Raw genomic sequence first — 27,441 nt, 5'->3', positions numbered from 1 at the left:
TACTGACCTGGGTCTGTGTACTCAAGCGTGTGTGGTGTCTATGGTGTACGTGTGGGTATGGAAGTCTGTGTGTGTGTGTGGTGTGTGCATGTGGTGCGGTGTCGGCATTTATGTGTGGAGTGTGTGGCATGTCTATATGTGATATGTGTCTGGGGTGTCTGTTGTGTGTTTATGTGTCTGTCTATGTGTGTGCAGTGTCTGTGTGTGTGTTTACGTGTGTGCGCGCCGCAGCCCCGCTCTAGGTGCCGTGGCCCCATCTGCAGCCGGCCTTCACAGTCACTGAGCCCGCGCGCCCCGCGCCCCACGTCCGAGCCGCCAGGCCCCGCCCTCCCAGTCTCGGGGCCGGAGGCGGAAGTGCCAGCGGAGCGCTCACTTCCGGGCGGCGGAGGCGGCGGCTGCGACCCGCGAGGTGAGGCTGCGGCGAGCTGTGGCGCCTGGGCGGCGGTCGCGGTCCCCGCCCGCCGTCCCTTTCCCCGACTCATGCAGGCGCGGCCAGGTGGCGGTGCAGGCGGCCGGGGGGGCCCCGGGGGCTTCTGAGTCCCGTCGAGAGGCTAGCGTCCGTGACGGGGCCAACGCCGCGCCAGGCCAGGAGGAGGGAGCCGGTGCGGACTTGAGCGCGCGGGCGGCGGCCTGGAGACCCGCGGCCACCCCTGGCGCCTCGGCCCCGGCGCAGCCCAGGGCCCGGAAGTGGGGCGAGGAGACACGGCGCGCCAGCCCAGGACCGTGAGGGCGCCAGAGGCACTCGGGTCCCGCCCCTCAGGGTCTGCGGGGACTTGGGTATTGCTCCGAGAGCGTTTGCGGAGGGAATGGGGAGCGTCCTGGATTGGTGCACGGAAAACATGCGTAGAAACGGGCGGCTAACGGCAGAGGTCCGCTCTCTTCTTTGCCGGACGCTCCCGAGCTCCCCGGGTCGGATGTTGGTGGAGCCGGCACAGAGGCAGGAGTGCGCTGTCCTGAGGAGAGCGTCGTTTGCCCGCTCACCTGTTTACTAAGGCTGTTAAATAGTAAGACGTGGGATCTGAGACTCTACAGGTAGTGATTTTTGAGGGGAATCGTAGGGTGGGTGCTGAAACTTTGGCGGGGATGGTGAGGTGTGTACTGGCCCTGTGCCTCCGCATCTTCACCGGGGCTTCCTGGCACAGCCGCCCCTCCAGGGAGTTCAGGCCGGTGTAAAGGCTCTGGAAATGGGAAAAGGGGACCTGTCTAGGGGAGAGAAGTGCCCTGGAGACTGACGTCTGGTGTGAGTAATCTGGCTTCCTCTATGTGCTAATATCTAGTGCCTGTAATTGCCCCTGCTCCACTTTACGGTAAAATTGACTTCTGAAAGTTTGTATTTCTTATCGAGGAGTTCATAATCCTAGTTCTGATTTCAGTTTACTGGGTTGATGATCTCAGATGCTCTTATAGCTCTGCCGTGGACTGCTGACTGTTGGTGGAGGGGTAAGTTTTGTCACTAACATTTCTACCTTTGTAACACATCCCCCCTCCCTGTTCCCCATCTAGCTGTGGACACGGGATGCCTCTAGTATGACAGGTGAAGAGATCCTCCCTGCTTTGTAACCATGAAGGAGACTGACCGGGAGGCTGTCGCAACAGCGGTCCAGAGGGTTGCTGGAATGCTGCAGCGCCCTGACCAGCTGGACAAAGTGGAGCAGTATCGCAGAAGAGAGGCCCGGAAGAAGGCTTCTGTGGAGGCCAGATTAAAGGTACGAGGTCACGGTAGCCACCAGCGCCTGCTGCACTCCCCAGCGGGACAAGGCCTTTTATCTTGAGGTTCAGGTTCATCTAACAAAGTTACAGTTTTGCCAAATTGGACATTATGAGGATGTGGAAGAAGGCAGACATGGACATTACCTTGATTTAGCACATTTTTTCCAATAATATATTGCCAGTTAGTAGATTGACAAACTAGACGGGGATGTTGAAAACACCAAAGGAACAACCCCTTTAAGCATCCCGAAGTGTCCGTTTACCTTTTTAAAAAACACTAGCAGAATAACGGTTTTTCTTCTTTAGCAAATGCTCTTCCACCGAGTGTGTCCAGAGAGCATTTTGTTTGGGTTCTTTTAGCACACACTGTAGTACGCTGACTGTGTACCAGGCATTCTGTTGGCCTTGTGGGCAGGAAGGAAGAGAGCACTACACATTTATTAGTGTGTGTGAAAGTGAGGCAAGAAAGAAAGTCAGTCTTTTATGATTTGGATTGGCTTTCAACTTAATTCACATGGAGAAATTGGATTTTATTAAAACAATGCATGCCTGGTATAGTTATAAAAATGTTAAGACCACGGCCTGCTGACTGGCAGCACAACAGTCTTGAGGATTTAAGAGAGTGCGTTTGAGGAAGATTAATTCTCGCATGGACATGGAACAGCAGACTGGTTCCAAATAGGAAAAGGAGTACCTCAAGGCTGTATAGTGTTACCCTGCTTATTTAACTTATATGCAGAGTACATCATGAGAAACACTGGGCTGGATGAAGCACAAGCTGGAATCAAGATTTCCGGGAGAAATATCAATAACCTCGGATATGCAGATGACACCACCCTTATGGCAGAAAGTGAAGAACTAAAGAGTTTCTTGATGAAAATGAAAAAGGAGAGTGAAAAAGTTGGCTTAAAGCTCAACATTCAGAAAACTAAGATCATGGCGTCCAGTCCCATCACTTCATGGGAAATAGATGGGGAAACAGTGGCTGACTTTATTTTTCTGGGCTCCACAATCACTGCAGATGGTGACTGCAGCCATGAAATTAAAAGACTCTTACTCCTTGGAAGAAAAATTATGACCAACCTAGATAGCATGTTAAAAAGCAGAGACATTACTTTGTCAACAAAGGTCTGTCTAGTCAAGGCTGTGGTTTTTCCAGTAGTCATGTATGGATGTGAGAGTTGGACTGTGAAGAAAGCTGAGCACTGATGAATTGATGCTTTTGAACTGAGGTGTTGGAGAAGACTCTTGAGAGTCCCTTGGACTGCAAGGAGGTCCAACCAGTCCATTCTAAAGGAGATCAGTCCTGGGTGTTCATTGGAAGGACTGTTGTTGAAGCTGAAACTCCAATCCTTTGGCCACCTGATGCGAAGAACTGACTCATTGGAAAAGACTCTAATGCTGGGAAAGATTGAGGGCAGGAGGAGAAGGGGACGACAGAGGATAAGGTGGTTGGATGGCATCACCGACTCGATGGACATGGGTTTGGGTGAACTCCGGGAGTTGGTGATGGTCAGGGAGGCCTGGCGTGCTGCGATTCATGGGGTCGCAGAGTCGGACACGACTGAGCGACTAAACTGAACTGAACTGAATTCTTGCACTGATACGGTAGTGAAGTTGTCTGTCCAGTTGAAAACATTGGTGCCCAGGTTATGGCAGGTTTGACGAGACAGGATGTGGGTCATTCATTTGCAACAGCAAGGCAGCCAAAGACCTGTTGGACTAACTTGAAACAGTTTCATATCAATTTAAAAAATAGTTTAGACCTGCTGCATTTTTATCCAGAATTTTAATCTCTTTTGGAAACTCATGGATTAACTAACAGTTGTGTGGTCTTTTGAAATCATTAGTTATTTTTAAGTGCTACTTACGATTTATGGGTGAAAGGTGTTCCTGACTTCCATTGTGCTGGCCTGTCGTTCCCTTCCTATTCCCATGCACCTGCTGCTGCTCCTTCATGCTCTCTCCGTTCTGACTGACTGTGCGGCTCCCTGGGCGGCACTTCCATGGACTCTCAGAGTGAGTCTGAACGTCAGATGGGCCAGCTCTGTGTCTGGGGCCCGCCATCCTAGGGCGGAGTCTGGTTCTGGCTGAGTGGCAGGAACGCCCTCTCCACTTAAGTTAATGACAAGTCCTGACTGTTTCTCCATTGAGATCAGGCCTGTTAGGAAGCTGAGGATGCCTGCGAGATGGTGTGCAGAGTCCTAGGAGACCATTTAAGGGGGGCCATGGGACCCAGGGCATTCCCACAGTGGAGTCTAGCATTTTCAGGCCAAGGGCTGCATGAAGAATGTTGGGAGGTTTTCTCAACAAAGCTTGAAAGCATTACTGTTCTGCTTATTGACTGTCTCTGTTACCGCAGCGCCTCTCTTCTACTCTCTGAGCCTCCAGGTCCGGCCTGGCTCTGCTCACCCTTGTGTCTTCCCTAGGCTGCAATCCAGTCACAGTTGGACGGCGTGCGCACGGGCCTGAGCCAGCTCCATAACGCGCTAAATGACGTCAAGGACATCCAGCAGTCCCTGGCGGATGTCAGCAAGGACTGGAGGCAGAGCATCAACACCATCGAGAGCCTCAAGGATGTGAAGGACGCGGTCGTGCGACACAGCCAGCTCGCTGCCGCCGTGGAGAACCTGAAGAACATCTTCTCAGGTAGCTGCCGGCGGACGTGTGTCCTCGGCCTGCTTGTGTTGCGGGGGGTTTCAGCTTTCCGGGGGCGACATGTTTTGTGGGCCCCCTAGAGTGGGTAAGAGGTGTGGTTCGGCCTGCATGGTTAGGGTCTTGTTTGAACGTGGATGGGTGGTCTGCTGAGTAGATGAGGGCTGGTAGAGTGTGGTTCTGAGTCTGTGGGGACCGAGGGACAGATGGAGAGCTGAACACGTATGCACGGGGAGAGATGTGCGCTCTCCCTCTGCCGCCGTGTGGCACGCGGGACCCTGCCAGGCGCGGGAGAGATCCCTGAGCAGCAGCTCCCAGACAGGAGGCCTGTGCACAAGCCGGAGGCTGAGGGTGGGCACGCCCTAGACCCAGCCCCGATGGAGGTCGGGCCTGCAGGAATCCTTGGGGCCGATCAGGGTGGCAAGGACAGAAGTAACCCTTTCAGAATCCTGTCCCAGTACCTGTTGGCATGAAGAAGAGCGCTCCGTAGCCCGGTTGGGCCCCGTGTCAGCCGTCACCAGGGCAGGGGCTCTGTTGTGTCCAGACAGCTTCCTCGTGCTCTGCCCCCGGGAGCTCGTCCCTCCCCGAGTCCCTCCGTCCGAGTCCCTTCCCCCCGCGTCTTTGTCACAGCTATCAGCATCCCAGCCAGAAGCCTCAGGGTGGTCTGGCCCCTTCCCGTCCCTCCTGTGGTGTCTGGTCTCCGAGTGTTCATGCTGCTTGGCGCCTGCGTGTAACCCGGTGTGGTTCTTCCCCTCCGCCCACCGCTGTGAACCACAACACGAGTGGCCCTGTTCCTCTGGGTGCGTATGTCTGGTGGCAGCGTTGTTGAGTACTCAGCCGTCCCTCTGTGCGTTCTCGTCACCCTGGGCCTGACAACTGGGGCCCTGCTCTGCCCCCGTGAGTGGCCCAGCACCGCCTGCTGTGCTGGCCCCTGGCAGCAGTCCCTCCTGGTGACCTTTGGCAGCCTGGAATCTGACCGGCCCCCCTGCCAGGATCTCCTTCATGACGTTTAGAGCCTTCTTAGTTGATTTCCATCTTATAATTTCTTGTTGACTGTCATTTTCTTCTGGTTTTGTAAAATGAACACCAGAAGACTAAAGAGTTACCTTTTCATCCACATGGCATTTGGATCCACATAACCCAAGTGATCAAAAAACTACCAGTTCATCCATAGAGGTTGAAAATAATGTTCTTTTGATGAAAAGCGAGGCTGTGATGTAGACGTCGTTTTTGTTAGGAGCGTGTTTTTACCGAGAAAATGTTGTGCTTGTTTGTCTCCCTTCAGACTTTTATCATTGCCTGTAATTCTGTAGTATTATGAACAAAGCCTGTTTGTTCTTCTTTTCCACTCTTAAAAACTATAAAATATGCACAGTATAAAGTCTATCGTCTTGATCACGTTTAAGTGAACAGTTGTAGATGAGGTACTTTCATATCATTGTGAAGGCATCATCACAGTTCATCTCAGGGACTGTCTTCACCTTGAAAACTGGAACTCTGCACAGAGCTGTGTGTGAATTATGTCTCAGTAAAACTGAAAGAAGAACTTGAAAGTCTGCAGCTGTTAATGATACTCCCCATGGCCCCTCCTCCAAGCGGCTTACTGGTTATTTAGACTTTCTGTTTCTTGGTGGTTTAGGTTTTGTGTTTCTTGGGACGTGCACTTCATCTGGTTACCCCGCTGGGTTGCGTTTGCTCACAGTGCTCTCTTCTAACTCTTTTCCTGCAGAGTTGGCAGTAGTGTCCTCGCTTTAACTGTTTAGTACCTGAGTCTTCTTTTTCCCTTAGTTCATCTGGGTAGGGTTTGTCAGTTGTTAATCTTTTCAAAGAACTACCTTTGGTTTTCTTGATTTTTCTGTTTTGTGTTTCAATTTTCTGTTTATCTCTGCTCTAGTCTTATTTCATTTATTTTGATAGCTTTAGGTTTAGCTTTCTTTCCTTTCAGTTCACTTCAGTCGCGTCTGACTCTTTGAGACCCCATGAATTGCAGCACTCCAGGCCTCCCTGTCCATCACCAATTCCCGGAGTTTACTCAAACTCATGTCCATCCGGTCAGTGATGCCATCCAACCATCTCATCCTCTGTCATTCTCATCTCCTCCTGCCTTCACTCTTTTCCAGCATCAAGGTCTTTTCCAGTGAGTTAGTTCTTTGCATCAGGTGGCCAAAGTATTGGAGTTTCAGCTTTAGCATCAGTCCTTCCAATGAATACTCAGGACTGATTTCCTTTTGGTTTGACTGCTTTGATCTCCTTGCATTCTAAGGGATTCTTGAGAGTCTTCTCCAAAACCACGGTTCAAAAGCATCAATTCATTGATGCCCAGGAAAAAAAGCTTTGTTTATGGTCCAACTCTCACATCCATACATGACCACTGGAAAAACCATAGCCTTGACTAGATGGACCTTTGCTGGCAAAGTAACATCTCTGCTTTTTAATATGTTGTCTAGGTTGGTCATAGCTTTTCTTCCAAGGAGCAAGTGTCTTTTAATTTCATGGCTACAGTCACCATCTGCAGTGATTTGGGAACCCAAGAAAATAAAGTCTGTCACTATTTTCATTGTTTCCCCATTTGCCATGAAGTGATGGGACCAGATGCCAAGATCCCTGTTTTTTGAATGTTGAGTTTTAAGCCAACTTTTTCACTCTCCTCTTTAACTTTCATCAAGAGGGTCTTTAGTTCTTTTTTGCTTTCTGCCATAAGTGTGGTGTCATCTGCGCATCTGAGGTTATTGATATTTCTCTCGGCAATCTTGATTCCAGCTTGCGCTTCATCCAGTCTGACATTTTGCATGATGTACTCTGCATATAAGTGAAATAAGCAAGGTGACAATATACAGCCTTGACATACTCCTTTCCCGATTTGGAACCAGTCTGTTGTTCCACGTCCAGTTCTAACTGTTGCTTCCTGACCTGCATACAGATTTCTCAGGAGGCAGGTCAGGTGATCTGGTATTTCTGTCTCTTTCAGAATTTTCTACCATTTGTTGTGATCCACACAGTCAAAGGCTTTGGCGTAGTCAATAAAGCAGAAGTAGATGTTTTTCTGGAACTGTCTTGAATTTTCAGTGATCCAACGGATGTTGGCAATTTGATCTCTGGTTCCTCTGCCTTTTCTAAATCTAGCTTGAATATCTGGAAGTTCTCAGTTCACATACTGTTGAGGTGTGGCTTAGAGAATTTTGAGCATTACTTTGCTAGCGTGTGAGGTGAGTGCAATTGTGTGGTAGTGTGAACATTCTTTGGCGTTGCCTTTCTTTGGGATTGGGAGAATATTAAAACTAAGTATAGTTGACTTACAATGTTGTGTTAGTTTCTGGTATACAGCAAAGTGGTTTAGTTACACACATATATGTATGTATATTCTGTTCTTTTTCATATTCTTTTCTGTTACAGGTGAAGGTTTACCTTATTCTTTTTCTGGTTCCTTAGGTTGTGAAGTTAGGTTGTTGATATGAAATCTTTCTTCCTTTTTAATGTAAGTGTTTATAGCTGTAATTTGCCAGTATAGCTGTAATTTCTATCTTCCAGGCCCAGAGACTGACCCGTGTCTCTTCCATTTAACCTGCATTGGCAGATGGGTTCTGTACCACTATTGTGTTTGCATAAAGACTGCACAATTTTTTGTTCTAATTCTGTGAAAAATGCCAGGTAATTTGATAGGGGTTGCATTGAATCTGTACATTGCTCTAGGTAGTATAGTCATTTTCACAGTATCGATTCTTCCTATCCAGGAACATGGTGTATCTCTACGTCTGTTTGTGTCGTCTTTGCTGTCTTTCCTCACTGTCTTAACAGTTTTCTGCGTATAGATCGTTTGTCTCCTTACTGTCACTCTTGTTCAGTTGCTAAGTGGTGTCCGACTCCTTCCACCCCTGGATTGGAGCACGCCAGACTTCCCTGTCCTTCACTATCTCCTGGAGTTTGCTCAAACTCGTGTCCATTGAGTCAGTGATGCTATCCAGTCATCTTCTCCTCTGGCACCCCCTTCTCCTCCTGCCCTCAGTTTTTCCTAGAATCGGGGTCTTTTCCAGTGAGTTGGCTCTTCCTATCAGGTGGCCAAAGTATTGGAGCTTTAGCATCAATCCTTCCAGTGAATAGTCTGAGTTGATTTCCTTTAGAATTGACTTGTTTAACCTCCTTGCAGTCCACCCACCATGACTAGACATTCAGTCTTGTTCAACTTTTTGTGACCCCCGTGGACTGTAGCCCGCCAGGCTCCTCTGTCCATGGAATTTCCCAGGCAAGAATACTGGAATGGGTTGCCATTTCCTCCTCCAGAGGATCTTCCTGGCCCAGAGATCGAACCTGGGTCTCTTGCATTGCAGTTTCTTTACCATCTGAGCCAGCAGAAAAGCCCCCCTGCACTCCAGGGGGTGCTCAGGAGTCTTTTCCAGTACAGTTTGAAAGCCTCAGCTCTCTGGCGTCAGCCTTCTTTACGGCCCAGCCCTCACATCCATACACGTGACTTCTGGAAAACCACAGCTTTGACTAGATGGACCTTTGTTGGCAAAGTGATGTCTCCGCTTTATAATACGCTGTTTAGGTTTGTTATAGGTTTTCTTCCAAGGAGCAAATGTCTTTTAATTTTGTGGCTGCAATCACCATCTGCCTTGATTTTGGAGCCCAGAAAAATGAAATTTGTCACTGTTTCCACTGTTTGCCCATCTATTTGCCATGAAGTGATGGGACCAGGTGCCGTGAACTTAGTTTTTTGAATGTTGAGTTTTAAGCCAGCTTTTTCTCTCTCCTCTTTCACTTTCATCAAGAGGCTTCTCAGTTCCTTTTCACTTTCTACTATAAGGGTGGTGTCATCTGCATATCTGAGGTTATTGATAGTTCTCCTGGCAATCTTGATTCCAGCTTGTGCTTCATCCAGACTGGCATTTTGCATGATGTACTCTGCATAGAAGTTAAATAAGCAGGGTGACAATATGCAGCCTTGATGTACTCCTTTCCCAATTTTGAACTATTTTGAACTAGTCTGATGTTCCAGGTCCGGTTCTAACTGTTGTTTCATGACCTGCACACTGGTTTCTCAGGAGACAGGTAAGGAGTTCTGGTATTTCCATTTCTTGAAGGATTTTCCACAGTTTGTTGTGCTCCACAGTCAAAGGCTTTGGCATAGTCAGTGAAGAAGTAGATATTCTTTTGGAACTCTCTTGCTTTTTCTATGATCCAACAGATGTTGGCAATTTGATCTCTGGTTCTTCTGCCTTTTCTAAATCCAGCTTGAACATCTGGAAGTTCTTGGTTTACTTACTACTGAAGCCTAGCTTGAAGGATTTTGAGCATTATTTTACTAGCATGTGAAATGAGTGCAATTATTTGGTATTTTGAACATTCTTTGGCATTGCCCTTTAGAATTGGAATGAAAACTGACCTTTTCCAGTCCTGTGGCCACTGCTGAGTTTTCCAAATTTGTTGGCATATGGAGGGCAGCACTTTAACAGCATCATCTTTTAGGATTTGCAGTAGCTCAGCTGGAATTCCATTACCTCCACTAGCATTGTTTGTAGCGATGCTTCCTAAGGCCCATTTGACTTCGCATTCCAGGATGTCTGGGCTCTAGGTGAGTGACCACACCATCATTGTTATCAGGTCATTAAGATCTTTTTTGTACAGTTCTTTGTATTCTTGCCACATCTTAATCCTGTTTGTTTCTGTAGGTGCTTACTGTTTCTCTCCTTTATAGTGCCCATCTTTGCATGAAGTGTTCCCTTGGTATCTCGTTTTCTTGAAGAGATCACTAAATCCCATTCTGTTGTTTTCTTCTATTTTTTTTTGCATTGTTCACTTAAGGCTTTCTTCTGTCTCCTGGTTCTTCTTTGGAACTCTGCATTCCATTGGGTGTATCTTTCCTTTTCTCCTTTGCCTTTTACTTCTCTTAGTATCTCAGCTATTTGTAAGGCCTCCTCAGACAGCTACTTTGCCTTGTTGCATTTCTTTTTTTTGTCTCGTTGGATTGATTTATTCGTGTGTATTTTGATCTTTGGATAAAATGAAAAATGGGATTGTTTCCTTAATAATTCAAGAGATTTCTGTTTATTTCTTTTGTATACTGCAACTTTACCAAATTCATTGATTAGTTCTAACTGATGGCATCTTTAGGATTTAGGATACTATGAATATAGTAGTAGTATGTCATCTGCAGACAGTGATGGTTTTACATCTTATTTTCCAATTTGGATTCTTTTTATTTCTTTTTCTTCTCTGGTTGCCCTGCCTAGGACTTCAAAAATTGTGTTGAATAATAGTGGTGAGAGTGGGCACCCTTGTCTTGTTCCTAGAGGAGATGCTTCCAGTTTTTCCACCTTTGAGAACGATGGTTGCTGTGGGCTTGTTGGATGTGCGTTTACTGTGTTGAGGTAGGTTCCCTCTTTGCCCGCCTTCTGTAGAATTTTTATCTTAAATGGGTTTTGAATTTTGTCAGAACCTTCTTCTGCATCTATTGAGAGGATCATACGAATTTTGTTCTTTAATTTGTTAATATGGCGCATGACATTAATTGATTTGCATATATTGAAGAATCTTTGCATCCCGGAGATAACTCCAACTTGGTCATGGTGTATGATGCTTCTAGTGCATTGTGGGATTCTGTTAGCTAGTATTTTGTTGAGGATTTTTGCATCTATGTTTATCAGTGATATTGGTCTGTAATTTTTTTTGTTAAACTTTGGTTTTGGTATCAGGGTGATGATGGCTTCATAGAATGAATTTGAAAGTGTTCCTCCCTCTGCAATTTTTTGGAAGGGTTTGAGAAGGATGAGTGTTAGCTCTTCTCTAAATGTTTGGTAGAATTTGCCTGAGAGGCTATCTGGTTCTGGAGTTCTGTTTGTTGAAAGATTTTTATTTATAGTTTCAATTTCATCGCTTGTGACAGGTCTGTTTATATTATCTACTTCTTCTTGGCTCAGTCTTAGAAGGTTACACTTTCTAAGAGTTTGTTCACTTCTAGATTGTGAGTTTTATTGACATATAGTTGGTGAGAGTAGTCTCTCATGATCTTTGTATTTCTGCAGCGTCAGTTGTATTAATAATTTCTCCATTTTCATTTCTAATTCTTTTATTTGAATCCTTTCCCTTTTTTCCTTGATGAGCCTGGCTAAAGGTTTATCAATTTTGTCTTCTCAAAGAACTAGCTTTTAGTTTCATTGCGTTTTGCTATTATTTTCTTCATTTACTATTTTGATTTTTATAATTTCTTTTCTCTGGTAACTTTGGGTTTTGTTTATTCTTTCTCCAGTTGCTTTAGGTGTGAGGTTAGGTTGTTTGTTTAAGCCTTCTCTTGATTCTCGAGGTGGGGTTGAATCACTGCAGGCTTCCCTCTTAGAACTGCTTTTGCTGCGTCCCTCTGGTTTGGGCTGTTGAGTCTTTATCATTATTTGTTTCTGTGTACTTTTCAGTTTCCTCAGTGATTCTTAGTTATTTAGAAACATGGTGTTTAGCCACCACGTGTTTATGTTTTTTACGTTTTTTTCTGTAATTTATTTCTAATCCTTAACCTTCTGGTCAGGAAAGATACTTGGTACTATTTCGTTTTCTCAGGTTTACCAGGGCTTGACTCGCGTAGGTGGCACGGGTGGTGAAGAGCCCGCCTACCAGTGCAGAAGACTTCAGAGGCGTGGGTTGGACCCTGGGTCGGGAAGATGCCCTGGAGGAGGGCATGGCAACCCACTCCAGTGTTCTTGCCATGGACGGAGGACCCTGGTGGGCTACTGGCCATAGGGTCACAGAGAGTGGGCGTGAATGCAGGGGCTTCGCCAGCACACGTGACCTATCTCAGAGAGCGTTCTGTGTGCTGTGAGAGGAGAGTGTGTTCTGCTCTCAGATGGAATGTCCTGTAAATGTGAGATGTTTTAAGGTAATAAAAGAATAAAATGTGACACAGAGACATGAAATGAGCAAGTGATGTTGGGAAAGTGGTGCCAGTATGCTTGCCTGATGCAGGGTCACTGCAGACCTTCAGCTGGTGGGCGCGCGCGGCCCCTGGGAGGCAGGTGTGCCCGCCCTTGCCGCCGCCTCGGCTCCCACATGTGCCCTCGGTCAGCCCGGTGGAGAAACACAAGCCCTTGAGGCTCTGTCCTCTCTTCTCTAGTTTTTTTCCTTTTTAGCCTCATGATTGATAATTTTCTTTGTCCTGTCTTCAAGTTTGCTGATTCATTCTTATGCTCACTCAAATCTGTTTTGAGAATCTGAAGTAAATTTTCCATTCAGTTACACTTTTGTCCATGTTTGCCTGTGGTTCTTTGAGCATGTTGAAGCACTCATCTTAGAGTCCTTGTCTTGTCCACTGTCTAGTCCTTCTCAGGGATGGTTTCTGTTTTTTTTTTTTCTTTGAATCTCTCTTCTCTCCTCCCATCCTTGTTTGCCTTGTGCTGCTGTTGAGCAGTGGACATTTGAATCTAATTAACACGTAGCTCTGGAGTCAGATGTTCCTCTTTGCCAGGGTATGCCGATTTTATTATCATTTTTGCTGTTTCCACGTCTTAGGCTGCGTCTCTTTTGAGGACCAGGCTGGCATGTAAACTTAAAGTCTTCTCAGGTCTTTCTGAGCCTGTGCCTCTCCTGGTCATTTGCAGTCAGTTTCTACGTGTGTACTGTGCTGAGAGCTGAAATACTGTTCATGCCTTTCCCTGGAAGGTGTGAGCCTTCAGTGGCCTCCACAGCCCCACAGTGTGTGGCCCCTCACCCAAGTCCTGTGCGTGTGCTGGTTGTCCAGTGGGGGCGGGTTCCTGGCTGCCCTTGCCTGCTGCCCTCCTGGCACCCCAAGCTGCTCCACCTTGGTGTTTCACGGTGCCGTCTTTGCCTTCCCCCCAGTGCCCGAGATTGTGAGGGAGACACAGGACCTCATAGAGCACGGGGAGCTGCTGCAGGCCCACCGGAAGCTGATGGACCTGGAGTGCTCCCGGGACGGGCTGATGTACGAGCAGTACCGCATGGACAGCGGGAACACGCGTGACATGACGCTCATCCACAGCTACTTCGGGAGCACGCAGGGGCTGTCCGACGAGTTGGCCAAGCAGCTGTGGATGGTGCTGCAGAGGTCACTGGTCACCGTGCGCCGCGACCCCACCTTGCTCGTCTCTGTCGTCAGGATCATCGAAAGGGAAGAGAAGATTGACCGGCGCATACTTGACCGGAAAAAGCAAACTGGTTTCGTGCCTCCCGGGAGACCCAAGAACTGGAAGGAGAAGATGTTCACCATCCTGGACAGAACAGTGACCACCAGGATCGAGGGCACGCAGGCGGACACCAGGGAGTCGGACAGGATGTGGCTCGTGCGCCACCTGGAGATCATACGGAAGTACGTGCTGGATGACCTCATCGTGGCCAAGAACCTGCTGGCGCAGTGCTTCCCTCCGCACTACGAGATCTTCCGGAGCCTGCTGCGCACCTACCACCAGGCCCTGAGCGCGCGCATGCAGGACCTCGCAGCGGAGGACCTGGAAGCAAACGAGATCGTCAGCCTGCTGACCTGGGTTTTGAACACTTACACCAGGTAATGCCCCCTTCACACCTGACATCTCCTGTTCCGTAGGCTGCTGGCAGTCTGCACAGCTGCTGGGTCCTCGACCCAGGGCGGGCACCTGGCACCCGCAGGCATTGCCTCTGGTGGACGCGTCTCCTTCCTGGGCTGCCTGTGACCCGGGATTGGGTCGTGCAAAGGCTCCTGTGCTTGAGGGGCTCCTGCGCCTGGACAGTGGGGAACAGCTCAACATTGTGTGTGCCCCACAGTGACCCCAGGAGCAGGAGGTGTTGGCCATCTAACCCGGAGGCTCCATGACCTGCACAGTCGCATGGCTGCTGAAGGGGCCCCAATTGCTCTCTCGGGCTTCTGACAACCCGAGTCTGGTTTCTTCTCCCCTGCGTGCTCAGAGAATCAGCCACCCTTTTGATCTTCAGCCTTGAGGTTTTGTCACTCCGTGAAGGGGCCGTGAGCCACTGTGTGCCAGCATCATTTTGAGATTGGACTTGAAGAACAAGGCGGTGGTAGGGTGTTCTCAAAGTCTTTAAGGTTAGCTAGTGAGAGGGACAGAGAAGGCCATGGCACCCCACTCCAGTACTCTTGCCTGGAAAATCCCATGGATGCAGGAGCCTGGTGGGCCACAGTCCGTGGGGTTGCTAAGAGTCGGACACGACTGAACGCCTTCACTTTCACTTTTCACTTTCATGCATTGGAGGAGGAAACGGCAACCCACTCCAGTGTTCTTGCCTGGAGAATCCCAGGGACGGGGGAGCCTGGTGGGCTGCCGTCTATGGGGTCGCACAGAGTCCGACACGACTGAAGTGACTTAGCAGCAGCAGCAGCAGCAGCAGTGAGAGGGAAGCACAGTTTATCCTAGCCTGTCTTGTTGCTAATGTGTAGAAATTGAACCTCTTGTTTTAGTAGTAAGGTTTGAGGATTTTTTTAAGTATTTTTTTAATTGATAAATTTTAATTTTATTAAAGTTTAGTGACTTTTAAATTACATTTTAATTGCTTTTGTTTATTTGCTTATTTGACTGTGCTGGGTCTTTGTTGTGTATGCGCTTTCTCCAGGTGCAGCGGGTGGGGCTCCTCTTGAGTCTGGTGCGCGGGCTTCTCACCGTGGGGGCTCCTGCTCTTGTGGAGCACGCAGTCTAGGGGTGCGGGCTTCAGCAGCTGTGGCGTGCAGACTTAGTTGTTCCACGGCATGTGGCATCTTCCCAGATCAGGGGTTGAACCAGTGTCCCCTACATTGCGAGGGAGATTCTTAACCACCATGGAAGCCTGGTTTGGGGATTTCTTTGGTTTGTGTTTTGTTTGTTGTTTGGTAACCACTTAGAGTAAAGAACGTGTACGTGTGTACGTTTCAGTACAGGAAAACGTGAAGAGAAAGAAAACGTCTGTTGGTTGTGGCTGACGTACTTGCAGCGGCTGGGCGGGGCTGGGGCCTCCGAGCTTCCTGTGTGCCGGCCGCCTACCACAGCCATCCCCAGTGCACAGGCCCCGTGGGTCACCCCCGCGGAAGGCCTCTCACCGTCCCCTTCACCCTGAGGCCTGGGGGAACTGTGCCCAGGGTCAGTCGGCCGGCCGGTAGGGAGCCGGACTTGAGTCTGGGGTCTGGGCCCCCGCCGTGCTCGAGCCCCCAGACTGCGGAGCGTGCACTTGCGTGGCTGCGTGGTTCAGGCTTCATCTGTCTCTCGCGCACCGCGTGGTCAGCACTGTCTTGTCAGTGGCGGTTTCTTGACAGCCTCCTGGCTCATCATGTTCTGCTGTGTTGGACTTTCTCAAGGGAAACATTGGGCTGTTTCCACACTAGAAACATGTTCGTGCAGGATTAAGGTTCTTGGGGCAGAAATAGTCTAGACTGTAAATGGTCTTTGGGTGTTTGCAGAGTGTCATGATGCACTTTTTCACGTAGGAAGACCTGGGGTTCCTTACAGGTGTTGGATGCCGTTAATACCTAGGGTTGTCACTCTGGACCCGTGTTTAAGGAGTCATCGGAGCAGTCAGCCCAGGCCTTCTGGGAACCCAGCCTCGTACCTCGCTTTCATGTTTTTTTGTGAAAGCTCTTTCCCAGACTCAGTCCGCCGCTCCGCATTCTGGCCTCCTGGGCCCCGCGGGCCGGGTGCACACGTCAGGTGGTGCCCACTCTGGGCCCCGTCCTCTCGCAGGAGCGTCAGGGCTAGTACCCGCGCCTCGCGTCTAGACCCAGGGCTTGTTCCCCGGCTCCTGGGGCCTTCTGCCTGCTTGGCCCTCCGCGTCCCCAGGGTGCCATGAGGGGCAGATGGACCTCCCCTCCAGCCTCTGGGCAGATGGGGCGGCAGGAGGGGGCTGCCTCACTCCGGTCCTGTAGCTGAGCGAGCCCCGGCCCAGGAGCAGCCCTGCCGAGGGGTTCACGCCTCCCTGGTGATCAGTCTGTCTCATCCTCCTGCCTCCCTGGTACTCAGTCAGTCTGTCTGTCTGGTCGTTCCGCCTCCCTGGTAGTCAGCCTGCAGTCTGTGTATCTGGTCCTCCCGCCTCCCTGGTGGTCAGTTCGTCTGTCTGTCTCTCCCGCCTTCCTGGTAGTCAGTCTGTCTCTCCCGCCTCCCTGGTAGTCCATCTGTATGTCTGTCTCTCCTGCCTTCGTGGTAGTCAGTCTGTCTATCTCATCCTCCTGCCTCCCTGGTGGTCAGTCTGTCTGTCTGTCTCTCCTGCCTCCCTGGTAGTCCGTCTGTCTGTCCGTCTCTCCTGCGTCCCTGGTGGTCAGTCTGTCTGTTTGCCCCCCTTTGCTGCAGCGTGGAAATGATGGGGAACGCAGAGCTGGCCCCCGAGGTGGATGTGGCCCTCCTGGAGCCTTTGCTCTCTGCAGACGTGGTCTCCGCGCTGCTGGACACCTACATGTCCACTCTGACCGTGAGTCATGGTTGGTCCCACACAGAGCCGGGGTGGAGGGAAGGCGGCCCCTTCTGGACTGGTCGGAACCTGCTCCACTGGAGGATGGACCTGCCTGTTCCCTGGGCTGAGACCAGCCGCCTGGATGTGCAGGGGGCCTGCCCACCTCCAGCACTGAGCCGGGAGCTGGAGGGGCAGGCGGGCGGGCGGGTCGCGGCGCCTCCCAAGCCCTCGGGGCCCAGGGAGAGGGGCCGAGGGCAGGCTGACTCCATGGCCGGCTCTGTCCTCCCTGTGGCTCAGTCCAACATCATCGCCTGGTTGCGGAAGGCCCTGGAGACGGACAAGAAGGACTGGATGAAGGAGACGGAGCCCGAGGCCGACCAGGACGGCTACTATCAGACGACGTTGCCCGCCATCGTGTTCCAGGTGCGTGGCCGCAGGGCCTCTCACACGCACATACACACCCTCCACCTCCACCCCCCATGGGGCTTCTAGGGGCCTCTCACACACACACACACACACACACACACACACACACACCTCCAACCCCCCGTGGGGCCTCTAGGGGCCTCACACACACGCACGCACACACACGCACACACCAGCCCCCACCCTTCGTGGGGCCTTGAGGGGCTTCACACATACATAGTTGCACGCTGACCTCAGGGAGAGCCTTTTTCTCTCCAGAGCTGGAGAGCCAGGGGTCAGGCTTGCCAAGTAGTTTTGCCCATGGTCGCAAAACCTTACATCTTCTGTGTTCCTAGGGGTTTTTTATTTCAAACTAGAAGCTACTGGGTTGGCCAAAAAGTGCTTCAACTTTTAAATAAAAGACACATTTTTCATTTTCACCAAGAACTTTATTAATCAACAAATTCACTGTTCTACTGCCTTCTGCCGTATATCCAGGCAACTTCATAATCCCATCTTCCCAAAAGTTTTTGTCTTTTTGAGCAAAGAGCTGTTCCAGTTCCTTTTATAGTCTTCCAGAGAACTGAAATTGTTTCCACTAAAAGAATTTTATACATACTGAGATAAATGGCAGTCTGAAGGTGCGTTGTCTGGTGAACACAGCAGATGAATCAGAACTTCCCATCTAGGCTGTAACGCTTTTTCCTGGTCATCAGAGAAACATGCGGGTTTATGTTGTGCTGATGGAAGATTATGCATTTTCTGTTGACTAATTCCAGACGCTTTTCATCGAGTCCTGCTTTCAGTTGGTCTAATTGGGAGCAGTACTTGCTGGAATTGTTTGGTTTCCAGAAGGAGCTCATAATAGAAGACTCCCTTTCAGTTCCACCATATACACAACATTGCCTTCTTTGAATGAAGACGGGCCTTTGGTATGGTTGGTGGTGGTTCATTTCGCTTGCCACAGGATCTCATCTGTTGCATATTATTGTATAGGATCCACTTTTCACTATCTGTCACAATTTGTTTTAACAGTGAAACGTTTTTGTTAATTAGTATGTGGATATATAGTTATGAAGGTTTTTTTTTTCATTTAAATTACATGGCACCCAAACATCAAAGAGATGAGCATAACCAGTCTGGTGCAAATGATTTTCAGCACTTGATTTGGATATTTTGAGTATGTTGGCTGTCTCCCATGTGGTAGAACATTGACTGTTCACAATTAATCTCTCGATACGATTGCTGTTAACTTCAGCTGGTCTGGCCCACTGCGGAGCGAGACATCTCCAGCACGGAGCTTTGCAAACCGCTTCCCGTTTGGTCAGTCACAGCACCTTTGCCATACATCTGCGTGAATCTTTCTGCCTTTCAGTTGCGTTTTTACTTCTTTTGAAGTAGTAAAACATAATATGCCAAAAAATTACTTTTTTCTTCCATTTTCAATGTTAAAATGGCTTCACAAAAATTCGCCAATTTTTGAAAAACGCATGCTGATATGAAGCTGTCTGGATACAGTCTAACAGAATTGTTTGAATGAAACTAAAGACAACTAAGTGCTACTAGAACTGTCTTACGGAAAAAACAACGAATGTTGTGGCCAACCCAGTAATTACTTTATGTGTCTGGCGCTTACTTCCTGAGGTAGCTGGCCAAGGCTCGTCTTCATAAACACTGCCTAGGCGAGTCTAATGCGATGTACTTTGGGGGAGTCCTGTGGGTTTTCAGGGTAATCATGCGCTCTTATGAGCAGTCTGGTTTTTGACGCCTGCTGTGTCCTCGAGTGTGCTTGCCTGCCTCCTCCTGGCCTGTCCAGTCTCCTTTCAGAAGTTGCTGGCCATGTTCACACACTCTCCTGCTGAAACACGGAGCTGGTCCCGGGCGTGTTGGGCCCACCCTCTCCTTATTTGGAGACTGATGTCCTGTGATGACGGGGGCAGGCTCTGCCTTCTGGTCCTTCCCCACCTGTCCTCATCTGGCACCCCCGCTCCAGGGTGTATTCTCCCAGCTTCAGGGTGTATTCTCCCAGTTCTTCTAAGGAACCCGCATGCCGGGACCGGTCCCCATGTGACCTCAGCTACCCCAGCCCCCATCTCCCGTGAGAACGTGTGTTTCCCCTGGGGGAGGCCAGCCTGTCTGTAGGTGATCAGGAAATGGTTCACTGGGGTTTTTTTTTTTTTTTCAGCCTGCTGAGAAAGTTTTGTGTGTTTGTTGAATTAACTTTGTTATTTTTCAAGTGGCTTCATTTTTCTCTCTGAATTTCAATTGTCCTAACTACCAATTAACTTCCGGGGGACTGATATGGGAAACTTGTATCTTCGTGACTTTATATCAAAGTTCATAAGTTCTTCGATTTTTAGATGTTCGAGCAGAACCTTCAAGTTGCTGCTCAGATAAGTGAAGATTTGAAAACAAAGGTACTAGTTTTGTGTCTTCAGCAAATGAATTCTTTCTTAAGTAGGTATGTATTCTTACCAGTGCGCTAATTATAAAGTGTATTTTTTTTTTTTTTAATGAAAAGCTAAACTGTGTTGATCTTAGTCTGGCTAGTATTAAAAAGAATTTAAGGCTGGACTCATCATAGTCAGCTGGTCCTGCTGTTTAGAACTCACACCCTGTCTTACTTTCTGCCTTTTGTGCGGGTGCACCCCTGGGGTCCCGGGTGCGAGGGGGGCCTGAGTGGGGGGAGGGGGGCTGGAGCTCCTGCCAGGGTGGAGTGGGGGCCTCCTCCAGACTGCCTTCCTGGTGTCCGATTTCCTGGGGGGCTGGGGAGGCCACCTTCCCTCAGAAGGAAGGAAGGTACTCAAAGACCAGTACCTCACCTCTGAACTGTTCATGACGGAGGTTTTCAGACACAGACAGAAGCAGAGCGACACGAGAGCCTCTTTGCCCATCGTCCAGCGTCAGAGCTCCATTTAAAGCCACCCTCTCCCCCGGTTGTGCTGAAGTACGGTTGACTCGGAGCAAGATCCGGGCCCTGGAGGGCAGCTGCAGCTGCAGGTCCACAGAGCACCTCCCAAGCGGCTGTCCTGCCTGTTGTCCCGAGTCCGCAGCTTCAGCCAGCCTCGGCTCCCATTGGGCAGCGGGCATGGTGACTGAAAAAATGCACGTGGCCATGAACCTGTGAGGTTCAAACCCACATTGTTCAGGGGTCAGCCGTGCTTGACTGTGGACGCCAGACCCTGTAGCGTGGCTCACATGCTTGCCTGCCCTGACCTCAGTGCCGTTGATGTGCACACGACAGCCACGAGTGGCTGCTGGCCCCCGCGGCCCCTCGCTGCGTTCGGGGTCCCCACTGGTGTTGGACGTCCCTGCTCACACAGTTGTATATCCAGGCCAGGTCCATGGACGGCCTGCCCCCAGGCCCCTGGCCCTCCTGTCCAGCGCCCAGGGCTCTCCCACCGGGCCTCAGCCTGCCGTCTGCCCCGGACCAGACACTGACTAAAGGCTGAGGCCCTTCTGTGTCTCCTCACTGCTGGGCTGGAACGCAGCAGGCGTTCTCCGCACTCCTGCCCCGGTGGCTCAGGTGCCGACGGCCCAGCCCTGCACAGAGTCCCCGTCGGCCTCCACCCGTGAGAGTCGTGCCTTGAGCAGGGCGTCTTGTTGGGATTCTTCTGTGAAGCTGACATTCTCCTCGTCAGCCTCAGCTGTATGGTTAACTGAGCCATGCTTTGGGCAGAACAGTGGAGTTAATGCTTAATTACTCCCCTTTAGTGACCAGTTTTGAGTTTGCTCCTTCCTAAAGATCCTCTGAAAACATACACAGATACGCAGGTGTGCTGTGTTCTTCTGCTACTGTGTCTGTCTGAGAATCTCCAGAAAACGTTCAGAAGTGAAGTGTGCGGCCATTTCAGTTTCTGCTCCTGACATCTTAAAGTCTTATGTATTTTTACTTTGACTTCTTTGGGGAAAGTTTCAGAAAAGGACGTTTTATCTAACATTTGATCATATTCCCAACACTACTGTATGAGTTTCTACGTGAGTTACATGTCAGATAAAATAATACTTTCCCAGTTACAAATGTTTCAGAATATTTGTATAATCAGAATATGGAGTCATATTTCAAGGCCTGATATGAAATTTATGATACTCTGTTTTAATTGATGAGCTGCTCTTGGCGTAGGTCGCCCCCCCGCCTCGCAGTCTTTCAGTCTGAGTCCCCGCTGCGGTGCCAGTGGTGGGCCCGTCTGCTGGGCATGGTGCCGGCCGGGCCGTGCTGACCACCCGGTTCCGCAGGTACAAGGAGGAGGCGCAGCTGTACAGGGACGAGCATCTCCGGGACCGGCAGCACCCGCACTGCTACGTGCAGTACATGGTCGCTGTAGTCAACAACTGCCAGACCTTCAAGTGAGCCGCGGGGCAGGCGGGCGGGCGGGCGGCAGTGGGCAGGCGGGCGCCTCACGGCACCCTGTCTGTCTGCTGCAGAGAGTCCATAGTCAGTTTAAAAAGGAAGTATCTGAAGCACGAGGCGGAAGAAGGCGTGTCTCTGAGCCAGCCGAGCATGGATGGGGTTTTGGATGCCATTGCTAAAGAGGGCTGCGGCAGCCTGCTGGAGGAAGTCTTCCTGGACCTGGAGGTGGGCGCCCTCTCCCCCACCCTGTGCTGGGCCCTCCCGACACGGTTTCGCATAGACACGCTTCCAGGAAGTGTCCCGTCAGTTTTGGGGTGGGAGCTGGTGGTGTTCACTGGCAAGTTCTGGACTGAGTCGAGCACAGCGCACAGTCAGGAGTGAGGCCCAGGCAGGTCACCTCAGAGGCATGGAGTGTGACGAGCACGTGAGTTTCCTTGAAACAGGGAAATGGCTCACGTTATTCAGGGATGGCAGGAACGAGGATATGCTGAAAAGCAGAGGCATGATGTTTTGGGTCCTGCAGGGAGGAGCTCCTGGGGTTATGGGCGGGATATTTCATGTCTGTCTCAAAAATGGTTAGAAAACAAACGAACTGTTTAAAAAGACAGTAGAGAAACAGACAAAGGACATGAGTAATATTTCACAGGAAAGGGAGTAATCTTATGTCCTGAGTAGGAGACAGAATGCCCAGTCTTACCAATCTTCTAAGAAAAGTAGATTAAAGCGGTGTTTGTGTTGCTTACGGGATGGCGTGGATTAAGAACATTTCTACCACACAGTGATAGGGCTTGAGGAAAAAAAGAGACTCTTGTATTCTTTGCAGCACTGTGAATTGGTGCGGTTTGGGGGGCAGTTGGTATGTGTTGGAGGCAGCAGTCATGAGGGTTGTAGTTTGCTACCTTTTGACTGAGCAGTTCTGGTTTTGGGAATTTCACCTGCAGAAACATACAGATTCACTGCAGCCTTCTTTGTAATTGAAAAATGAGACATTTTAAATGTCCATCAGAATTGAGTGCATAAGTTATAGAGCATGCACACGATAAATAGATGTAGTCAGTTCAGGTGAAACATTCATGCACAGATACCTCCATCAGGTGTAGTGTCAGTCTCGTGTGGGTAGTGTGTGTGTGCAGTTTCTGCACGAGTGTGGCGGTCATGATCACAGCCTCAGGCAGGTGTGCAAAGGTGGACCCCTGGCTCCCCCCTCCCCACTCCCCATGACGGGCCGGCACGAGGATGTTTTCTGTGGTTTCTGCTTCCAGCAACATCTCAATGAACTGATGACAAAGAAGTGGCTGTTAGGGTCAAACGCTGTAGACATCATCTGTGTCACTGTGGAAGACTATTTCAATGATTTTGCCAAAATTAAGAAGCCATATAGAAAGGTAAGAGCATGGGGCCCCATGTGGTCTCAGCCCCCAGGCATCTCCTGTAGAATCTGGTGTCATTAGTTCTCAGGGTGAGAATTCAGGGGTGGTTTTGTGCCCCAAGCAGGTTGGAGACACTGGTGTCTGAAGGTGGAGGGCGTGGAGGCGATGGGGCGTCCACCATGCTGCCCGCGGCCACACCGCACAGCTGCAGGCCTAGAGCCCCGTGGTGGCGGGGCCGAGCGAGGGCGGGGCACCGGCCACGGCTCTGACGAGAGGCCGGGGAGTGGCAGTGCCCGCTGCATGTCTGTGCTCTGGGCCCGGCGGGCAGCACTCAGCACAGGGCTCACCGGTCCCTCTGGGACCCATGAGATGCCCCCATCCCCATTCAGGTGTCAGGCAGCCGCTGGGGAAGCTCAGGGATAATCGTCAGGGCGTGGGGTGGTTTTTGCCATTGTTGCTTTAAAATCAGGGTTTCTGTTTCTGCCTTACGGAAGCATGAGTGCTTCGATACAGGGAACTCAGGCCCAGACACTCAGAGGTGGGTCTCCAGGTCCCCTCAGGGCTCCTTGGAAATGCTTGTTGCATTTGTGAGCAGTGTCACCCTGCAGATTCCTGTCTGGTCCTCGTGTCTTTGTGTTTTCTCGTCTTACTGCCCTGGCTGGGACCCCTAGGAAGGGGCATCTTTGCCCCTTGAAAGTTTAAATTCTAACTCTGCCATCAGAGTAATGCAGGGAGAACCTGGTGTTTTGGGTTTTTATTTTTTTGTTTGTTTAGGCTGCCCTGGGCCTTCACTGCGGCTTGAGGGCTCTCAAGTGTGCGGACTCGGTAGTCACCTGTGTTTAGCTGCAGCATGTGGGATCTTAGTTCCCCTACCAGGAATCTAACCCAGGGCCCTGTGCTGGGTGTGAGGAGTCGTAACCACCGGACCTCGAGGGGAGTCCCTAATGGTCCAGTGTCGGGAGCTTCTGGTGGTTAGAGGTGGGACCATTTCTTTCAGTTTTGAATTTCTTGTTGCTTGTAGAGTTTTTGGTTCCACCTTTTGTTTTTTTGAACCTTCTGTGCTTTGATCTGACGGTGATGTGTAACGTGCTCAGCCTGGGCTTGTGGCTCACCCTCTAATGTGGGATTGTCTGCTCTGCTGAGAGCCTGGCCTCACCCGGGTCCCTGAGTGGCTGGGCGCCGTCTCACTTTGTCTTGTTTGGGGCCCTTGGGGTCCCCCTCGGTTCAGTGCGGGGAAGGAGCTTCCTGGCTTCCCTGCTAGAAGGGGCTTCTCGTGTCTCGGGGCCCTAATGATGAGTGTCGTGTCAGCACTTTTGTGCTCACATGTTCACAGGTGACTGCCTGGGGTCTGTCTGTCACTGAGGGTGGGCTCTGGAGAGAACCACGGCCTTCTCCAAAATGGTCCAGAGACGTGCTGTCTGCAGAGACCAGTGTTGAGGAGCCCTCTGAGCACGGGTGTGATGTGGGAGGGGCCGAGCAGGGGCCTGGCCGGATCCCAGTTCTCCCATCAGCTCCACACTCCCCCTGAGCTGAGACGCTCAGAGGTGTGTGCAAGCCCGGCAGGGTGAGGAGACCAGCCCCAGTGCCCCCCGGGTGGCCCGCGAGCCCCTGAAGCGGTGTCAGTCAGGCAGGCCCAGCTGCCGCCCACCACCTTACCCCCACAGGAAGCACTCAGCAGCAGGTTTGTGCCCAGAACATGTCGGGCGAGGCTGCAGGCAGGCGCCCCTGCGGGCTCTTTATTCTAGGACAGGCCTGAACCGCAGGGCGCCCGGCGGCGCCAGCTTCTGGCTGCGGCCACCTGGCTGCTGCGCCTGCCCTTTTCCCAGACGCGAAACACGGTGAACTTGCTGCCCTGCTAAATTAGAGTTTGTAGGAAAGCCTCAGAAGAGCTCAGTTTGTAGACACTGAAATCGTGTCACTGAGACGGGAAGGCTGACCGCGCCCCGTCCGCAGCGGATGATCGCCGAGGCGCACCGGCGTGCGGTGCAGGAGTACCTGCGGGCCGTCATGCAGAAGCGCATCTCCTTCCGCAGCGCTGAGGAGCGCAAGGACGGCGCGGAGCGCATGGTGCGGGAGGCCGAGCAGCTGCGCTTCCTTTTCCGCAAGCTGGCTTCCGTGAGTGCGCTGCCTCTTCCTGCTGGGACCTGCCTAGCCTGGGGGCGGGGGCTGGGCACTTAGTGTCCCCATCCGTCAGAGAGCTCGGGCTGCCCCCCTACCCCTTCTTGAGCCCTCTCTGGGGAGCAAGTCCTGAGGGGTTGCTGTGAAAGAGGTGGGCGTGGGGGTGCGCCCCGGGTACATGTGCGGCTCAGCGCCCTGCTATCCCGCAGGGCTTTGGAGAGGAGATGGACAGCTACTGTGACACCATCATCGCTGTCGCAGAGGTCATTAAGCTCACGGACCCTTCTCTGCTCTACCTGGAGGTCTCGACTCTGGTCAGCAAATACCCAGACATCAGGTACCAGCAGAGTCTCCCCTGAAGTCGCTGGGGAGGGGGAGGGTCCCAGGTGTTAGGTGGGAGCCCCCACGGTGGGGGGAGTGTGGCAGCTCTGGACTTCTATGAGGACCCTGAGGCCTGCAGATGGCGACGTGGGCAGAGCATGCGTCAGAGTCCATTGTGAGGCTCTCGAGTCACGGTGCCGGGCGTCCCTGGACATGGTATACCAGGGAGAAGGTAGCCAAACAAACAGGCTTCTGAATTCCCATCCTGTGCTGTCTCTGGGCCCTCCTCCGGGCTAGTGGGGGAGGGAGGGAGGGGCTCCCCTGCAGCTGCACCCCGATGCCCCCTCGCCCCCAGGGACGACCACATCGGGGCACTGCTGGCCATGCGGGGGGACGCCAGCCGGGACATGAAGCAGACCATCATCGAGACACTGGAGCAGGGCCCGGCCCAGGCCAGCCCCGACTACGTGCCCATTTTCAAGGATATCGTGGTTCCCAGCCTCAACGTGGCCAAGCTCCTCAAGTAACCGGTGTGACCCCAGCCTCAGACGGCCTCGTGTCAGAAAGCACTCCCCTCCCCACCCCCCGCCCTGTGTGCACACTTCCAAACTGTTGCTCCATAAAAACGCTGAACTGCTGTCAGGGACTGACAGTTTCCTGCCACCACCTCACCAGTCATGACCTTGCAGACCTGCCCAGAAGCCGCTTTCAGGTTTCAGATGCCTGAGCTCAAGGTCAGGCCTCCCCGGGAGCAGACCTGCCAGCAGGCGATGCGGTGGGTGTGGTGGGTGAACCCACAGGCAGGTGGATGATGCCAGGAGCGCCTGCGAGTTACTCTTTACACCACGCGAATTACAGACCTGCACCTGAGGAGCAGGGAGCCCTGGGCGAAGTCTCGACCTGGCGCCGCCCGGCTGGACGCGGCTCCTGGCGGCCGCACTCCGAGGTGGCTGCAGGATGGCTCCGGCGTTCGCCCCTTCTCCTCCTAGCGGACAGTGTGTGGGTGCTGGGCTGCTCTGAGGGCCCCGTCCTTCCTCACCCATCTAGAACCAGAGTGCATGCCGTGTTGTTTCCTCACGAGAGGCAGAAAATTCACGTGGAGGGCTCTTCTTGGAGGAGTTACACACAACCTTAGAGACGTGAGAGGCGGTTCTCACAGCCAGTCCTGGCACAGGAGAGGCGTGGCTGTCTCCCAGGCTTCCTGCCGGCTGCTGTCTGCTAGCACGTCAGTCCAGACCGGCTCCTGCTTGACCAGCCTGAGAGTCTAGGATTCAGTCGTGCATGGTTTGTGAATTAGCGAAGTTGAGTGTTACCAGTTATTAGTTATTGCGCCTCGTGATAATGAAAATACATTTGTTTTTCCACTTAATGAGAGAATTTTCACTCTGAGTTACTTCTTGAGTAAATACCCACAGCGACTGCAGATTGTGGCGGCTGACCCAAGTGACCGGCCCTGTGGTGGCCACCACACGCCTGCACCATGGTGGTCCCTGAGCTGAATGCTGGACATGACCACATTCTGAGGGCGAGGATGCGCTGGGTGGCGTAGTGGGGGCCACGGCAGAGGGCCACTCCCAGTGGCCAGGTATGGTGTCCACACTGACGCCCAGGGAAGGGGCATCTCCAGGTCGCTCAGTGCAAGGCCCACAGGCACCTGTGCTGAAGGCCAGCGTCTGCCCCTTGCTCAGGCCCCATGTGTCCATTGGAGGAAGTGGGTTCAATGGTGGGAGCTGATTTCACAGACACATCGAGTCTTGGCATTGTTTGTAGAAACACTGCTGTTCAGTGGAAGCACACCTTTCAAGTCAGAAACTTTCTGACACGGGTTTGTTTAGCGGGTTTCCAAAACGCCGGGAGAAGGGACTCTTGACCCCACGTGCTCGTCACACTGCCTGCGTGCTGCCCCTGCACCTGCCTCATGCAATCCACGCTCCCCTAGTGAGGACACGGAGGCAGGGCCTGGAAGTGAGGGTGGGTTTCTTCCTCTACTGAGGACCTCAGTCAGGGCTGGTGGGCAGCACGGGTATCCAGCTGCCCTGAGGCCCTCCTGCGTGGGAAGAGGCCGTGGGTCCCTAAGCAGACATGACTGTCCTGACAAGGTGACGCCCGGTGAAGACAGAGTCGTGGTGAGGCTTCTGCCAGCCCAGGACCATCAGAGGCTGCAGAGGCCGG

The 27,441-nt window shown here is 51.5% G+C and overlaps 1 protein-coding gene across 3 annotated transcripts; it reads left to right on the top strand.

Annotated features, from left to right (window-relative positions):
* Positions 1-262: 262 nt before the first annotated feature.
* On the top strand, positions 263-26,638 carry EXOC3 (exocyst complex component 3). 3 transcript variants are annotated; one of them, XM_019982912.2, is made up of 13 exons: positions 263-409; positions 1,504-1,706; positions 4,140-4,359; positions 13,183-13,864; positions 16,605-16,722; positions 17,002-17,127; positions 19,470-19,570; positions 21,346-21,456; positions 21,535-21,685; positions 22,723-22,845; positions 24,784-24,945; positions 25,158-25,285; positions 25,625-26,638. In XM_019982912.2, exons 2-13 carry the CDS (start codon positions 1,563-1,565, stop codon positions 25,794-25,796), a joined length of 2,238 nt encoding a protein of 745 aa, XP_019838471.1. In that variant the 5' UTR covers positions 263-409; positions 1,504-1,562; the 3' UTR covers positions 25,797-26,638. The 3 variants fall into 3 exon arrangements, with proteins under 3 accessions (XP_019838471.1, XP_019838473.1, XP_019838472.1); XM_019982914.2 differs by lacking the exon at positions 263-409 and adding an exon at positions 441-1,004; XM_019982913.2 differs by lacking the exon at positions 263-409 and adding an exon at positions 441-1,032.
* The last annotated feature ends 803 nt before the right edge of the window (positions 26,639-27,441 follow it).

Source organism: Bos indicus, chromosome 20 (assembly GCF_029378745.1).
Source record: "Bos indicus isolate NIAB-ARS_2022 breed Sahiwal x Tharparkar chromosome 20, NIAB-ARS_B.indTharparkar_mat_pri_1.0, whole genome shotgun sequence".
Lineage (NCBI taxonomy): Eukaryota > Metazoa > Chordata > Mammalia > Artiodactyla > Bovidae > Bos > Bos indicus.
This window is presented reverse-complemented; position numbering and strand designations above follow the sequence as displayed.

What these genes read in the sequence shown, in the direction of transcription:
- EXOC3 (XM_019982912.2), top strand. Translation starts at nt 1,563, where the DNA reads ATGAAGGAGACTGACCGGGAGGCTGTCGCAACAGCGGTCCAGAGGGTT. An exon ending in GTTTTGAACACTTACACCAG is followed by an intron (nt 13,865 to 16,604) that starts GTAATGCCCCCT and finishes CCTTTGCTGCAG; the next exon opens with CGTGGAAATGATGGGGAACG. An exon ending in ATGAATTCTTTCTTAAGTAG is followed by an intron (nt 19,571 to 21,345) that starts GTATGTATTCTT and finishes CCGGTTCCGCAG; the next exon opens with GTACAAGGAGGAGGCGCAGC.